This window comes from Peromyscus eremicus, chromosome 9, assembly GCF_949786415.1.
Source record: "Peromyscus eremicus chromosome 9, PerEre_H2_v1, whole genome shotgun sequence".
Taxonomy (NCBI): Eukaryota; Metazoa; Chordata; class Mammalia; order Rodentia; family Cricetidae; genus Peromyscus; species Peromyscus eremicus.
The window spans coordinates 19,321,934-19,338,850 of record NC_081425.1 but is presented as its reverse complement, the minus strand read 5'-3'; the positions used below and the strand labels follow the sequence as shown (position 1 = coordinate 19,338,850).

The 16,917-nt window shown below is 39.2% G+C and overlaps 1 protein-coding gene across 1 annotated transcript in view; it reads right to left on the bottom strand.

Annotated features, from left to right (window-relative positions):
* Obi1 (ORC ubiquitin ligase 1) overlaps nt 1-16,917 on the bottom strand; it is a 51,274-nt gene that overhangs the window by 10,905 nt on the left and 23,452 nt on the right. Inside the window, exons 4-5 of the mRNA XM_059273232.1 lie at nt 15,797-16,045; nt 12,316-12,404 (exon numbers count right to left, since the gene is read on the bottom strand). Coding sequence (XP_059129215.1) covers nt 12,316-12,404; nt 15,797-16,045 — 338 coding nt within the window. The remainder of the gene's footprint in view (nt 1-12,315; nt 12,405-15,796; nt 16,046-16,917) is intronic.

Here is a 16,917-nt window from a genome sequence, read left to right as displayed (position 1 = left end):
CTACCAACAGTGGGCTGGGTCCTCCCACAACAATCATTAACCAAGAAAATGCCCCAGAGATGGCCAAAAGGCAAATCTCATAGACGCATTTTCTCAATGGAGTTTTCCCCTTTCCAGATGATCCTGGTTTGTGTCAAGTTAACAAAAAACTAACCAGCACATTCACATAAATGAAGAGAAGGCAAGCATGACTCAAAACCTCTGTAAGATTTGTGTTTTCAACAAAGAAATAATACTTTAATGTCTCAAAGTTTCAAGTCTTCTAAATTGTGCTGTATAAATATTAGAGTACTAAATATTAGTTTTACCATTTTCATGTCCATATACATTTATGCTGATAGTAATACATAATGTTTTGACAAAATATTAAAGTTCATAAGACAATAGTGAATTTTTCCCAGTGATTATTATGACAGCTTGTTTACTTATTTTTTGAACTATTATGCAGAATAAAAACTACCTAAATTATAATAGTTGACACATGATTCTCAAAAATTTATATTTAAGAACAACCACAGTTACTCTAATAAAGAATGACCTAGAGCTGAAGAGATGACTTAGAATCTATGAGCACTTGATGCTCTTCCAGAGGACCAGAGTTTGGTTTCCAACACTCATTTGGTGGCTCACAACCACTTGTAACTCTAGTCCCAGAAGATGCTACTCCCTCTTCTGGCTGCTGAGAGCACTGCGTGCAATGTGGTGCACAAGACATACACGCAAGCAAAACATCCATATTCATAAAATAACTTCATTATTTTAAAAATAAAAGAATTTCTGGGTGATGGTGATACACACCTTTAATACCAGCACTTGGGAGACAGGGGCAGGCAGATCTCTGTGAGGCTAGACTAGTCTACAGAGTGAGTTCCAGGACAGTCAGGGCTACACAGAGAACAGAGAAACCCTGTCTCAAAAACCAAACACCAAAACCAAAACTAAGAAAAAAAAAAAAAGAAAGAAAGAAAGAAGAGAAAAATCTATTACAGAGTTGCCTGTGTATGTAACCTAAGTACAGGGCTTGTTTTCTTTTAAGGCAGGGGCTCCTTATATTGGGAGAGGCTGGCCTTAAACTCAAGATCACCCATTTCAGTCTTTCAAATGCTGGCATTATAGACATGCTGGCAGAAGTATTTTCTTTGTTGTATTTTTTTTTCCATTTCTTCATTATACAAGTTCTACCAATTAGGAAATTCCCTGACTTGAAAAAAATTTTTGATTGGGAATAACTTAAGTGAGTAGCCTGAATAATGAACCTATCAAAAGTCTGAGTCTGATGGGAACGGGAAGCACAGGAAAGATTAGCTGGAGGTCCTGCCTTGTATGTGGGCACAGAGGGTCCAAAATGGGGAGTGGGAGTGGGTATTTCAGGTAAAGAGGAAAGAGAAGAGCAGAGCTGAAGAAACTCAAAATTATACTTGGTGGGAAAGAAGACTCAAATGCCTCAGCATGATTCTTCTCTTACCTTCCTATGGCTTGACTGTACATTTTCCATGTCTACTTCATCACTGAATATGCCTTGGCAGGATGCAGTAGAAATATTCTATCTAGACACTACAAAGAAAATTGATTCTAAGCCCCACCCAAATCATGGACTTAGAAACTGAGCATTTCATACATGATAGGCAAATTCTATACCACTGAGCCATGTTGCCAACTGGCTACATGTTGCTGAGACATGTTCCTGAAAAACGCTTCCTCAAAGCTTTCTCTCTTTTTAAAATTAAGCACTTAGTTACATAAACTCCTAGGCAATTTCCAATCAAAAAAGTCACATCATACCTCTATAAAAACGTCATATAGTGAGGTATACTGAGGGGATACAGGAAACACATCTTCTACAAACCCAAGACAAACGATTTCTGCGTGTTGGCCCACCATGCAAAAAAGAAAATATAAAAAAGGAAAGCACACTTTCATCTGTGACTCACCAAGAATAATTAGAACAAATATTTAATGACCACAGTGACTACTGTCACCACCACTGACGGTGACACGCAGAACAGCACCTGATTTACTGGGGGGTTACTGACGGACTTAGAGAGCATTGGAACAACTCCTCTTCCTGCACTTTCTCAAAGTAACGTTTCAAAAACCAGGTAGAAGCTAGGCATGGTGGCACTACCTGTAACACCAACTACTCAGAAGCTAACACAGGAGGATTTCAGGTTTGAGGCCATCTGGGAGACACAGGGAGACCCTGTCTCAAAACAATAGCAAGGTAGAATCTATTTAGCAAGCTTTCAAATGGAGAACAGGTTTAAAAACAGCAGCAGTAGCATCATTTAAAGAAAGTTCTTTAGTGTTTATTAAAGTAACCATGCACTTATAGTTACAGGACTACACTGCTGGAACCTGACATTCTCAACAGAAATGACCGGGGTGGGTCACATTCATCCCTTTGGAGGCAAGTCTCTAACAAAGCATGAACCCACACCAGGTCACTTGGAGTCACACGGGGAAATACAGACTGGTTTTTGCTAGCTTTTTTCCTTTCTTGTGTCATTGGTGAGAGACTGGGTCTCTGGTCTTTCACTTGGAGAACTGTAACTAGTGAATCACCTTTCCCACTCCCAACCAAGCACTACTCGCTCTATGCTGTCAGTGAGATAGATTCATTTAAATGTGAGATAAATCTCATTTTTTGGGGAAAAATTTAGTAAAGGATTGCCCTTGAAGTTTGCATGATATTGATGGTAATCCTAATCATTCATGGGAAAAATACTATTTTACATCTTTTTTCATTTACAGAGTAAAAACAGGCATACCTCCAAAGCACAGTAATCTTAACAGAATCTCAGCAGTGGAAGATAGTACTGATAAGTGATAAGTCATTTTGAAAACTTCCCAGATAAGTATTAGTATATGTATTTTTTTCATTTTTAGCAAAATTCTCTCATTCTTTCTCTGTCCCTTCTCTCTCTGCATAAAGAACAGTCAAACTAAAAGAACTGTGATCTAGCTCCTCAGTAATTATTACTCAGATGTGTTATTGAGGACTAGTGTGTGCTCAGGGGGTTATGAGGAAGGACTACAAGGTAAGTAGAAGCCATTGTTCCTGTTCTCAAACATTCATTCATAATCTCTCTGACAACCACACTGTTTAGTTATCAACATTGTGAGCACCTAAAGTATCCTATCAACACAATAAAGACAAAGCGACAGAAAACTGCAATAACTGTCTATCACCAATTAGCTGTTTATCTAGAGAAGGGCCCCTCAGGCACCCAGCCCAAGGGCTAGAGCACAAGCTGCTGTCATAGTCTGGCCCCAGGGTATCATCATGCTTCCCCTGACAGTCTACAAGTTCTCCTTCTGGGAAAACCAAAGGGCAGAACAGAATCAGTCACCAGATTGGGCTGGGGTCAAATACCAAGATTCACTGTGTTTGTCAGAGCAGAATCTGGAGGGAAAAAAAAAAGTGCTGGAATAGGTCAAGAGAGAAGAGCAGCCCAAGCCAGCCAGATCAGCAGTGCGATAAGAAATGGAGTGGACCGGCATGTGGCTCCTTTAGGAAAAGCAGACTCATGAATTAGAATTGATCCACAGCTTAAAGACAGCACAGAGAGATAATCCAGCTTACACAGAGACTAGAAACGGAGGACTGAAGAAACTTAATCTCTGTTTCCCTCTGGAACTGCTAATTTCTGACATACTTTAGAGAACCTTCTGAAATCTGATCCTTTGGAGATCTCATTTGGAGAAAACGCTAATCACTGATGTCCTGTTATCTTAAACCTCTCACACACTTTAAGTACAGAAAGAAACTAAAAATCTTACCACTCTGGTTAGTTTACTCTAAGTGATAGTACAGTAGAGTGAAAGGACAGCTTTCTTCTGTCGGTCCCAGAAAGGAAGTTACACATGACAGATTTGTATAGTGTAAATATACGTACATGCATTTGGAAATATATCTAAGTGCCCCGGGGCTGGCAGAGTCAGTTGTCATGATAGTCACTGTGCTGATCTGTATGCAGCATGACTGCTACCATAACGAGTATCAGAATAATCAGAACAAAAGGAAGGCATGGCATACCTCTGCACCTCTGCCTAGGAAATCGTGGAGGTTCTCACCATAGTGACACTGGGCTGATTTCAAATAGTGGTAGCCACTAACTTATAATAATAATAATAGTAAAAATACTGGACAGGTGTGGTGATATTTTATTTGTGCTGAAATGTGGTGATATTTCACTTGTGTGTTAATAAATAAAGCTTGTCTGGAGATCAGGGGGAAAAGGCCAGCCATTTTAAGCAAGCAAAGAAGTCAGGTAGTGGTAGCACATGCCCTTAATCCTATCACTTAGCAGGCAGGGTCTCTGTGTTCAAGGCCACACTATGGAACAGAGCCAAGAGTGGTGACACACACCTTTAATCCCAGTATCAACCATAGAGACCTGGAGGTCTGTACAGACAGACAGAAAGTGACAGAGCTGTGTAGGAAGAGGAAGTGAGGTAGCTGGGCTAAGATAGCCAATGAGAGGGTAGAACAGCAAGGCAATAAAGGTGTGGGTAGACAGGAAGTAACTCGCATTGGGAAGCTCCAGAGTTGGTGAGGTAAGGTTGGCTGGTGGCTTTCCCTATTTCCCTGATCTCTCTCAGGCTTTCATCCCTATATTTGGCTCCATGTTTTTTAATTTAATAAGACCATTTAAAAATTTGGCTACAGACAGGACTAGAGAAGATGAGGGAGAAGGTTTAAGCCAAGGTATGCAAATACAGCAGAAATGAACAACAACAACAAAACAAAAAAAACGTGAGCCCAGGGAAAAATCTCACATGACCAGAACAGGAAACAAGGAGGAGGCAAGAGAAAACTCAAGAAAATTTAAAGGTCAAGCACTCAAAGCCTTGTAGGCTGGAGTTAGAAATTTAAGCTTTACTATGAAGGTGACTGGGAGCACCAAATGTCATCAAACAGAAGAGCAAGAAGATCAGATTTATAGTCTAGATTTCAGGCAACAATAAAGTACATACTCAAGGTTCAGGGCACCCTCAAGGAAAAGAAGCAAATAGTGAGGCTGACCAAGAAATGATGTCTATCTTAGCTGCTGGGAATGGGATGAGAGCTTCCAAATGTAGGACTGAGAAGTATGTTCAAAAGAGCATCTGGACAGCCAGGTGTGGAAGGAGGAGAAACAGTAAAACTAGGATTAACATTTTTATATTTGGCAACTCGATGAGTAGTGAAGTTGCTGAGAAGGACACAAACAAATCAAGAGAAAAAATAGTTTTCTGCACATGATGGAGTATAGGGGATATAATTATTTAGACTCAGACAAAGAAACACCCCTCTTCTCCATTCTTTGTTACACGCTGTGGTGGTCTGACAAGAGCAGCCCCCACCACAGGCTCATAAATTTGAATGTTTGGTCCCCAGTTGGGAGAACTGTTTGGGAAGGATTAGGAAGTGTGGCCGTGATGGAGGAGGTGGGTCACCAGAAGTGGGATCTGAGTTTTAAAAGCCCATGGCAGCCCCAGTCTTTCTCTGCTTCTGTCTGCTGTCTGCAGATGAGGATGTGAGCTCTCAGCTACTGCTCCAGTGCCATGCCTGCCTGCCGCCATGCTCCCCAGCATGTTGGCCAAGGTCTAACCCCCTGAATCTGTAAGCAAGCCCCCAATCAAATTCTTTCTTTTATAATCTACCTTGGTCCCAGTGTCTCTTCATAGCAAGGGAACAATAAGTAGTACATATGTTACACAGAGATGTAGAAATAGTTCTTTAATCCTCTCAATGTATATTATCTGTAGAAATTAAGAGTATCAATAAGCTAAATAATGTGTTTAATATTATCTACTTGTTAATTTGTTTATTTAACCAATACTTACCAGGTGCTTTACAGGTCTAAGAGTTCTAGAAGTAAAAAAGATAGGCTTCAAAATTCTTAGTCTTTTGAATTCAGAGTTCAGAATGGAGGAGAAAGACAACAAAGAGATAAGCAACTGAATGAACACAGTAATTTCAGGAAATGAAAAGACGAAACTGACCATACTGTAAGACTGGCTGAGTGCTAACAATGGCCTCTGTTATGAGTACATTTAAAACTTTAATTTGCTTAACCCTGAGTGTAACTTTTATGGTAGGTAAGTTCCATTGGGCCCATGTCACAAAAACTCGAAACTGAGATGTAAAAAACTTCAGAGGTTGTAAGAACAGCCAGTGTTCAGTCCTAGAAGGTCTGGAACTAGAACCCATGTTTATAATCAACATACTCGAATACTTCCCTGTATGGTTTTCTTCTTCTAGCCTTATGAAAAGAAGTGGTAAGGAAATAGGAAACAATAAAGGCAGGAGCTGGTTTCAACAGTATGATCAGGAAAAATGACTCTGATGATCTACAGAGATCAGAAAGCAGAGCATTCTGAGCAGAGGACGTCAGCCTTGCATGTTCTATAAACAGAAGGCCAGGAAGGCTAGAGGAGGTGAGCTGGGGAACATGGAGAAGGAAGAAAGACAGGTACAGGAGAGCTTATGCAGAGTCTGGATTTCATCTTTTGAAAATACTGGGCAGTTTCAAGTAGGAAATTTAAGCAACTTGATTTATACTGTACTATAGACAATTTCTGAGTGTAGCAGGAAATGAATTATGCAGAGAACACAGGGACAGAGTGGAAGCACAGAAACTTGGACTCAGGTACTCTGTCTCTGGAACTAAGCCCTAAACCACCAGGCTTTGTGCTGACAGGAGTAGAAAACGCAAACATGAACTTGCAGTTCAGGACAGGAAGGAAGGTCAATGTCTTACCTTTGTTTTTAGATAGTCTGACACACTGGTAGCTGATTGTTATACAAATACAGTAGAAGGTAAGGACTCTCAGGCCATAATCCAAAAGTGTATTGCCCTTATTTTCTTATCTACTAATATGATATGGTTCTTACTGTCTAGAGAACTTTTAACTTCCCCGAAAAGGAGGGTGGGCATGGATGAACACAGGTCTAACTGACCAGCCTTGAGGTTGTTGTACAGTAAACTGCATGCAGGAAGACATCAAACACATAGACCATAACAAAGACACAATGATAACACATTACCAAGATACATATTTACAGAAAGAAAAGCCATTAAATCAAAATTTTATTACCAAGTTTTATATAATGACTTTCAGAATTTAAAAACAATTACCTTTTTATTTTTTTAAATATTTGTGTGTGTGAACGTGTCTGAGTGGAATATGTGAGTATAGTACCTGCAGAGGCCAGACCAGGGTGTTAGATTTCCGAGTGCTTGAGTTAGAAGCAGTTGTAAGCCACCTGTTGTGGGTGCTAGAAGCCAAACTGGGATCCTCTAGAAGAGCAATGTGCACTCTTACGTGAACCAGCTCTCTAGCCTCAATTTCCAAAACGTTCCACATCTGGCTGTACATTCTATAACAGAGGTGACTCACTGACGACAAGAGTAGCCGCTTTGCCATAACTGGCAACAGGGCAAACAGTCTGCCTATTATGGTCTGAATTTGAAAGCCCCTTAGTGTTTTGACTAACCCCATCCAGTGGTGTTATCTGGAAGGTTGTGGAGCATTTGGGTGAAAGCAGGTCACTAGGGTAAGATTATGAAGGTTACATCTCTCCCTGGTTCTGTTCTGGTCTAGCTGTTTCCTGGTCCATTCCACGGGAACAGTAGTTGCCTGAAGATACTGGTAACACAGACAAACCTTTCCAATATCTTCTACCTTTGATGTGTTCAAAATTCTCTGAAACAGTGAGCTAAAAAAACAAACAAGTTTTTTCTCTTTTCAGTTCTTCTGTTGGGTATTTTGACCTGAGCAATGTGAAAAGACTAGGCACAATTATTATGAAGAATGGGGCTTCTGCTTCAATACAGTAAATGTGATCATGAAGTTCTTAGGCCCTTGGAAATGGTTTATGGGAAAATGTAGATGAGTTTGGAGATGTGGGCTAAAGGAGTCTTCAAAGCCTCTAATGGGTGACTCCAGTGGAGATTCTGAAGACCAGATGCTGACAGAAATACTGATGGTAAAGACTGCATACAAAGTTTCAGATGGGAACAAAGATCAGAAGCAATTAAGCCAGGGGCCATTCATTTAATGCTCTGACAAAGAATCTAGCCACATTTTGTCTATGTCCTAAAACTTTGAGTGAGGCTGAATTCATAATAGTCTAATTTATTTGTCAGAGAAAGTTTCTACACAGCATAGAATTCAGGCTATGAAATGGCTCAATGTAGATGTTAATAAGATTAGTATCACTGACTGAAATAATTGAAGGTGTTACCCTTCCCATTGAAAGGCCCAGGGTATAAAACAGCAAAAGCCCTTGGAATCCATTTAAAAATAGAAAGCTGAAGGGGCCCCCTGCTAGAATAGGGCCACCCAGTGAAATGCTTTCCCAGGTTTAACCTTGGAGGCAGAGACGGAGACTGTTGCAGATGCAAAGTGGCCACACCATTTCTCAACTGGCAACAGTTGATGTTGTTCATATGGTAGGTACTGTTTTATAGGCACATAGAATGCAAGTTATAGAGCCAAAGGCTTGTACCCAGGTTTCATAAAAAACACCCATGAGCCTGTATCCTCTATGAGAAGCCCCTGAGCATGCTATGAGTCAAGCTTTGAGGTGAAGTCTACGTTGCAATAGAGACTCCAGGATTTTAGAGATGCCAGAAAAATAGTGGAGTAAGTATGTATGAGAGCTTCTGTGGAACCAGGTCAAGACAGGCCACAAACTCTACACACGGCAGGGCTGTGTGGCCACAGCAACCTACGGAATGTCACATGTCAGAGTATCATAGCTTGAGTGCAGTACGTCCCTAAGGTTCATGTTTCAAGTACCTGGTCATCTCTGTGGCATTGGTGTGAAGACTGTAGAGCCTTTGGGAGGTGGGGCCTTGCTGGTGAAATTAGGTTAGTAGAGGAAGCCTAGTTATGTTATAACTGGAGAAAGGGATGGGAGCTCTAACGCTATTTGGCAAAAGAGCTGCTGGAGGCCGTTATTTCTCAAATGACATTAGTACCAGCATAAAGAACCCAGGGGTGTTCTTTGTCCTGTTTCCACACAAAGACACAACAAAAAGAGAACCATCTGTGAATCAGAGAATGGCCCTACATCAAAGCCGGAGTTTGCCAGCACCTTGGTGTTGGACTTCCCTGCCTCCAGAACTGTAAGAAATAAATTGGAAACCATTCAATATATGGATATTTTGCTATAACAGCCCCCAAAGTCCAAGATACACATTTTCTTAAATAACCATAATACTTAACAGTCTCAGGGCTATGTGTTTCTTTGATTTACTCAACCAACATGTATTAAAACCAGAACACCAGTTAACATTCTATAAAATGTAGTAGATAAAATTTTGAATATAAAACTGTAGTTTTTGCTCAAAGAGAAGAAAGTTATGAAACAATTACACAAAATATAAATTTAGTCGTGCTATGAGCCAAGAAGGAAAAATTCCAGACTGTTAACAGATATGCGAGCAGAAGAACCTAGGCTATGGCAGGGATTGGCAGGACATATATTCTTATAGCTTAAAGCTTCTCCTTTAATATTAAATAAAGAGAAAACATTAAATATTTCTGGTTTGGCTATAGAACTGAGTATTCTTCAGATATTAGACTGGTAAACTCAAAGGCATGCCACAACCCACTAAACTCTGGACATTTACTTTGGGAAGCCACATCAGGACGAACTGACAATGCAAATCGCTGCTCTGCTTCCTCCCAGCGTATGAGTTCAGAAGGAAGAAGCTAAAGAGGGAAAAAAGACTCCATTTTCTGAACACCTACTTAGACACAATGAATTTTACAAAAACCAGAGTGGATGACTGAACCCTTGAAGAACGTGCCTACTAGAGCATCCGTGTGCTCCAGAGGACTTTTTCATTCAAGTTAAGGATGGAAAAATGTCCAATACACTTTAAGATTAGATATAACGGAGGATCAAGGATAGAACTGAAAGACACAGCAAGAAAGATAAATGATAACTCAGACTTTCATTCTAAAAGATAAAACAATTTCACTTGAAACCAACAGAAATCCTCAAGTTCCCCTTGTTTTCAATAAGGGGAGTCAGCCACAGACTATGTGAAGACCTCCGTCTCGGTGTGCTAATACTTGGAAACAAGGTCTTCAAGAGGTAATTAAAGTTAAATTAGTTCACAAGGGTGAGGCCTAAGCCTATAGAATCGTGTTCTTAGAAAGAGAAGAGAGATTCAAAACCTTGTCATTCTCCTCTCTTTACTATCTGAAGACATAATAAAAAGGTTGCTGTCAGTATGTCAGAAAGAGAGCCTATACGAGAAATGAACCTGCCAAACCTTGTTCTCAGTCTTCAGCCCCTGTGCAAACATAAATCTATTATTTAAGTCAAACTGTGTGTACATTTTGTTCTGAAAGCCTGAGATGACTAGTACCCCTTCCTCATTCTTGCCTACTCTGGTGTCTAAGGTGCACTCTTATGTGTGACTTAGAGAATAGTCTGCTCAAGTTGTGGGATATATCAGAGAATAACACCATGGTACAGTGTAAGAAGTATTCCTTTACACTTGACAACTAGACAGGAGTAAATAATTGGTCAAGGCACTTCCTATGCAGAGAAGGAAATGAATGGGTGATTTTTGCATGTTTGCATTTACTTTTAAATTCTTGAAATTTCATATTCTTTTCTACACAAACCTAAGTACTCTGTAGTGAAGCATATCTGAGTATTTTCAGCTTTGACCAGCTTGTCTCCGAATCCTACCAGGGTTTACTGATACAGAGTAAACAAGGCTATAAATCACATACAATGCATTTAATACCTCAATGCTTTGCAAATTGATCTAGAATAGGGGTCAGCTTAAATCACTGTTCAAATGAAACTATTCCCTTCCCATGAAGAGAAGAAGGAATGCACATTAAAGATGGCAAGTGATGGTGGATTCAGATGTGTGGCTGCTTGGTTGCAAGTAGATGGAGGCCAGATTTCCTCAGGTGAGATTCTCCAGTTATTTATTTGGTAGAAGTTATGGATATTTAAAAGCACATATCTTTGTGCTGGCATTAAACTTGAAATCTGGTGGGCAACTTTTCAAGAAATAAAAGCTACAAACAAAATAGCTTTCATTCCATTCAGCACGCTGTGGGAAACGACTAATGGATAAGCATTACTGTGACTGGCAGGGCGGGCTGCCAATAACAGGGATTCAAGCCCACATAAAAGCAACACTTTCTCGGCTTATTTCACTAATTTGTCAAAGTAGGACATTATCTGACGGGAAAGAAAACAGGGCTGGACGAGCACTGGAGAAGGGAACATTTAGAGTAAAGGCTCTACCTTTTGTCACTGCTGGTCTGCAATGTCCCCTTTGTGTGATTAGGATTGACTTTCCCATCCTCTAACCGTACGCACTGCATTCAACAAGAGCTGGTTCTTCTCTGCTAGGACATGCATCCATTATTTACTTATTCCTGCTTTGTCTTCTTACAAAAGAAAAAGGAAGTCTAGTGGTCAGAAGCAAAGCAGTGGTGGCATTCTGATGCACGTCCTTCAGAGAGACTGCATACCTTGGCATCCCTACTACCTCCTCATTTGCCTGTGTCCTCCTGTGGGGGGAGAGGGGAGAGGACTCCAAAAGTGCTCTCATCTTTTTTCCATCTTCACCCCTTAACTCCTAGTTCCTTCTTACCACTTTAAATAGACAAACCAAATTAAATGCTATGCAGGTCAAAACCTACAACTTCTAACACAGGGTGAAGTGTCCACCATCATAAAAGAAGAGTCAATTCACTTCATTATAGTTTCAATGTAGTTCAAGATTTAGTGGACAACACCATATTTTATTTCAGACAAGGCTTTTCCTGTAATTGCTAAGCACTCAGAATCCGAGGTGGTACTACCTTAGCTCAAATCCTACTTCTATCACTAACTCCTGGGCAGATTTAGATAAGTGAGTTTAATCTCTCTATGCCCTCACCTCACTTGTGAGTAGTAATTTACATCACCTCTTACTGCATCAGGCAGCGAATGCATTATATGGACAATTGACTATAATCAAGATTATGTCAAAACACAGCTAAAGTTGCACAGTTTTAAGCTCAGTATTCATTAGTACTATTAAATAGTTGTATGTAAAACCAAGTGAAGGCTCATTTGTCTTAGATAACATAAAACAATATTCTTATACATCAAAAAAGGAAAGGAGTTTAGAATGAAATCCCTTCTTCTAAATTAGCCTTAACTGAAGCTAAGACTTGCACATGACTTTTAGAAACATTCAACTTTCCTAAATAATGAGTCAAATGGAAACTACAAGCCATCACAGAGTCAGCTTCAAAGCACTGACAAGCAGAGGCCTTGCTCTGTGAGATACATACTTTTGGGGAGATCTGTTGTCAACTTCAGCCTTAAGTCGTAAATTCTCCCTCAGCAGGCCACCATTTTCCAACTTCAATTTTTTATTTGCCTGGAAGAAGAGTTAAAAATAATTAAACATAAGCTAACATAAAATTTCCTTGTAAAAATTATGACATGAGAGCCATCTGTATTCTTACAACAGTATCAGAAAACTGAATACTAGACATAGCCCTTAGAAATGTAAAATTACCAGGGGGTAGAGCTACCAGGGGGTAGACTACAACGAGGCATTTAAAATCCCCAAGCACTTTCTAAATCCTCTACTCAGGGAAATGAAGCTGTGTTAGTTAGCTAGCTCAAAGCCACTAAGGGATCATGTGGTTTTGTTTTGTTTTGACCATAATTGAATGCTCTAAAAGACAAGATTATATCATCCACAAGTATTTACAAACTAATGCTAAAGAGTTAATTCTTACACCATGAGACTAATTTCTTGGTTACTATTTAAACACTTCTCTAGTGATAAATCTAACACAAGAAAGCTACTGATTTTCTTTATTCAACAAGTCCTTCTTATTCTGTCTTTCTGATACCCTTGAAATGTGGGTAGTATTTCCTAGTAAGTTCCACCAATTGTCCCTTGACATACATATGTAAGAAAAAAGTCCTTTAAGCATAACTTTTTTTTTCTTGATTTGTTCAATATCTAAAAATTACTAAAAAACATCCAGTAGCTCATATGGAATACATAGACTTTCACAAAAGGAAGGGGTGGGGGAAGCTAGAAGCTCAGTATCACAGACAGCCTACACAAAACAAACAAACAAACAAAACCAATGCTCTTAGACTAGGATTTTCTTAAAAGCCCTTTTATTTAAATTTCCGTTACTGCATTTGTGTACTACTAACAAAATTAAACTCTATAGATCAGACACCAAACTTAACTCACTCAGCAAAGAAAATGCTATGGTTAGAACATTTATTTTCATAGTTAACAAGTCATAGAATTACTGTCAGGGGAAAAAAAGGGTAAACTAAGAATTTTTAAACATATATAGTAAAAAAAAAACAAAACCGACCAATTTTTGACTAACTTCCAGAATGTATTACTTGCCTACTTAAATATAATTGTACCTCAACAGTAACAAGAAAAGTTGGGTGGAGAATACCCATTTGCAGCCTACACCCTTACTCAAACTTATCCAAGTTCATTTTGGGCTCTGAGCACTCGCTCACCTTCATGGATGCACACAAGTCAGGACGGTGCAGGGTTAATTCTTTAAGTGACTGATAGACACCATTATTACCCCCTGAAGATACAAGGAAAGCCATTTGCTGCCTCATACATACCAACAATGAATTAAGCTTTCAAGCATTGCACCATAAAGGGAGGCACTTAGTGAATATTTTTTGATGATGACAAGAAGCTTAAATTAGAACTCATTTGACTTCCTTCCCTACCCCCACACCCTAATACTGGTATCACTATCAGTATGTTTCAAGGTCCCTCACCAGTCCTGTGGCTTTTTAATACTTCTCATTATAGGCTGGATAGCTCCTAACTATTAAAAGGAAATAAAGGTTATAAACAGTAGAGTTCTGCCTACTTATACTACCTAGGGATATCAAAGACTTTAATAATTGTGCATTCTCAACTGACTGGGAATGATGTCTCATAATGTTTCCAAACTCACTGGATCCAGGAAGCACCAGAAGTCCATTTGCTCACACCAAGTTGTACTTTCCTGAATCATTTCTTTTCCTGCATCCGACTTAGATCATTATTTGTACTTCATATATGTGTTTTGTCTCTATAGTCCGTGTTTCTTACTCATTTATAATTTATTACTTAATACTATGAGTGGGTACCCCAAACAGGCTTATTAAATATCCCAAATAATTCTGATGTCTTAGGATATCTGTAACCATTGAATTTAAAAATAATTGTGCTTTACATAGCCTTCTTTTCATATATTCTCCACAGTGATATTATAAGCCCAGAGTGAATTCTGCACAGAGCTTCATGCTCTAAGAAGTATTTCTGCCAAAAATTTAGTAACTATAGAAGACCACACACAGCTTGCTGGTGGCTCAAAGGAAAAATTGGAAGTCACAGGAGAAACTGCTGATTAATAATAGTTAGATGTCATTCCTTTTAGTTTTTCTTATCTTTTAACAAAGGTAACATGTTTACACTAAGGCTGTCTGCTAATACACAAGTGAACTATATACTTCCCTTATAAAAATGCAGGAAAGTATGGATGTAGTTTCTTTTTGTCTGAAAGCAGTTTCCTTCTTCCTTTCACACTGGCCTTTTATGAATCGCACAGCGTTTGTTTTCTATATGGACAATGGTTTACACTGAGTTGAAAATGTTCCTCTACTACTTAACCTCTCTGAAGATATGAGAGCTAATATGCAGTGGATCTTCTATAAAATATCATATGGAGTCCATTAATGATTTCATGGCTCAGGATGCAGTAATTCAGAACAAGAAGAGCATTTTAAGAGAATACGATAGGTTAAAAGGGCGGTTGTAGAAACGAGTGCTATAAAACCATACTCATTTAGCACTACTATACTCCAGGCAGGGCAGATAATCCTGAAGTCAAGCTAAAGATTCTTTGTTCCAGAAAGCAATGCAACACCTGTCACTGCCCTAGTGTTAATAGCATGCATCTTTATCTCCTTTCTAGATTTAAAAAATCCTAAAAGTTTGCTCCCCCTCCCCTCAACTAATATTCTCTATATCTTGTTGGATGGACAGAAAAATAGGAAAATGAATCAGCCTCATATGCCACATTACTCTTTTGTATAAGTGGTCTAAAGTAGCTTCTCACAGCTTTCTCTGAATTAGTCAGTAAACTTTCAGTATGTACTTATATTCAGCTTTCAAAACCAGAGACTGTAGTGCTAGGAAAGATACTGTTAAAATCTTTTGTTCAGCTGGTACAGAGAGACACACCAGTAATCCTAACACTAGGAGTCTGAAGCAGGAGGGTGGTTAGTTTGAGGCCAGCTTGGGCTACATAGTACAAGATCCAGACAATCTTGGGCTATATAGTGAGATTTTGCCTCAAAAAACAAGTGAATAAATGTTTCTTTGCTAAGTTGGGAAATGGGATATGTTTGTTTCAATGCCCCAAAAGCAGCCACTGCTGTAAGCTTAAAAAAATTAAGGCAAACCACAAAGATGGGGGACAGAAACACATCCTTTCCACCGATGCAATTCTTCCAGAAGAACTCTTATACACAAGCACTACAGCATCTCCAAATATAGTCACAAATGGAACCATCTGATAGTTCTTGGCAGCTAATGACAGCTAATGAGACTATGTTTTCGTATTGCATGTAAATGCTCATCCAGGGTTCAGGCTTGCTCTCACAAATTAGCTTATGGTGAGTCAAGGTATATGGCTATTTATACTTGTGAAAGTACTTAAAATACTGTAGAACTTTAAAAACAACCATCATATATTTTTCCCCCAGACTACAACTTACCTCTTTTAACTTAGCCACATCATCTTTGACTTTTTCATAGATTTCATTAGCTGTTCTGAGTTTTTTCTTCCACTCTGCTACGGTTTCCAGGTCAGTTTTACTTGGATTATCTGCTGCTGGATGTTTGTCTTCATTTTGGCTGCCCTGCATCAAGGTTAAAGGGTCCAGAATAGTCTTGATCTGTGACTCCAAGCTGAGGTTTTTACTTTTAAGTTCTTCTACTTCTTTCTGCAAACAATCTATTTCATCCTGAAAGAGCATGGAATTCAATAATCAGGTATGGACTAACTCTTGTGTATGCTAAGCCAGAGCCAATGTGTTCTTGAATATTAAACTCAAACTGAATCAGTGTATGTATAGTTTTGTAAGGAAAAAGTCAGTTTAAATTCTCAAAATGCTTTTTGACCCTTATAAAAATTGGTACCAATTACTTACATTTTAATTCAAAGACAACTATGGTTTTATATATAAATGTCAACCCTTTGATTTTGTTAAGATATCATCAAGAAAATAAGAAAAAAACATGAATTTCAACAAAAAGTAGATTCTAATTCAGAAGGGAAATTTAAGGCATGTTAATTGCTTTATAGAGAGAAATTTAAAAACTGTTGTTCAAAATAGCCAACGAGAATTTTGTTTGTACTTTTGCTTCTGTATCTGAGGTAGGAATGAAATCCTTCCACTTTTCATCCCAGATTAATATCAGTAGTGGGTCTTCAACCACTGGTCAGAGCTGTTCCAAGTATCACTCTGGAACTGCTGTTGCTCTTGCACGTGACTGCAAACATTTGGAGTAGATTCTTCTGTGTAATGCTGGGAGGTTCTGCTGATCAGAGGTTGCAGACTACTGTAGCCTGGCAGCTTTCTCTAGCTCGGCAATATGGAGGACTCCCTCCTTCCAGCAAAAACCTCCTGCTCTCTACCCCGCCTTATATGGAGGATGTCTCTGGGCCCAGGATGTCTGACTTATCTCAAGGGTGAGACTCTTGACACAGTTCTCTGGAAAAGCTCTTCCCCTGATGATGCACATGGTAATTAGGCAAGTGCTCTAGCCATTTTGATAGGACCCTGTTGCCACCTATGAAGCCTTGTTATAGGAGCATGCCATCTAATGCAAATTA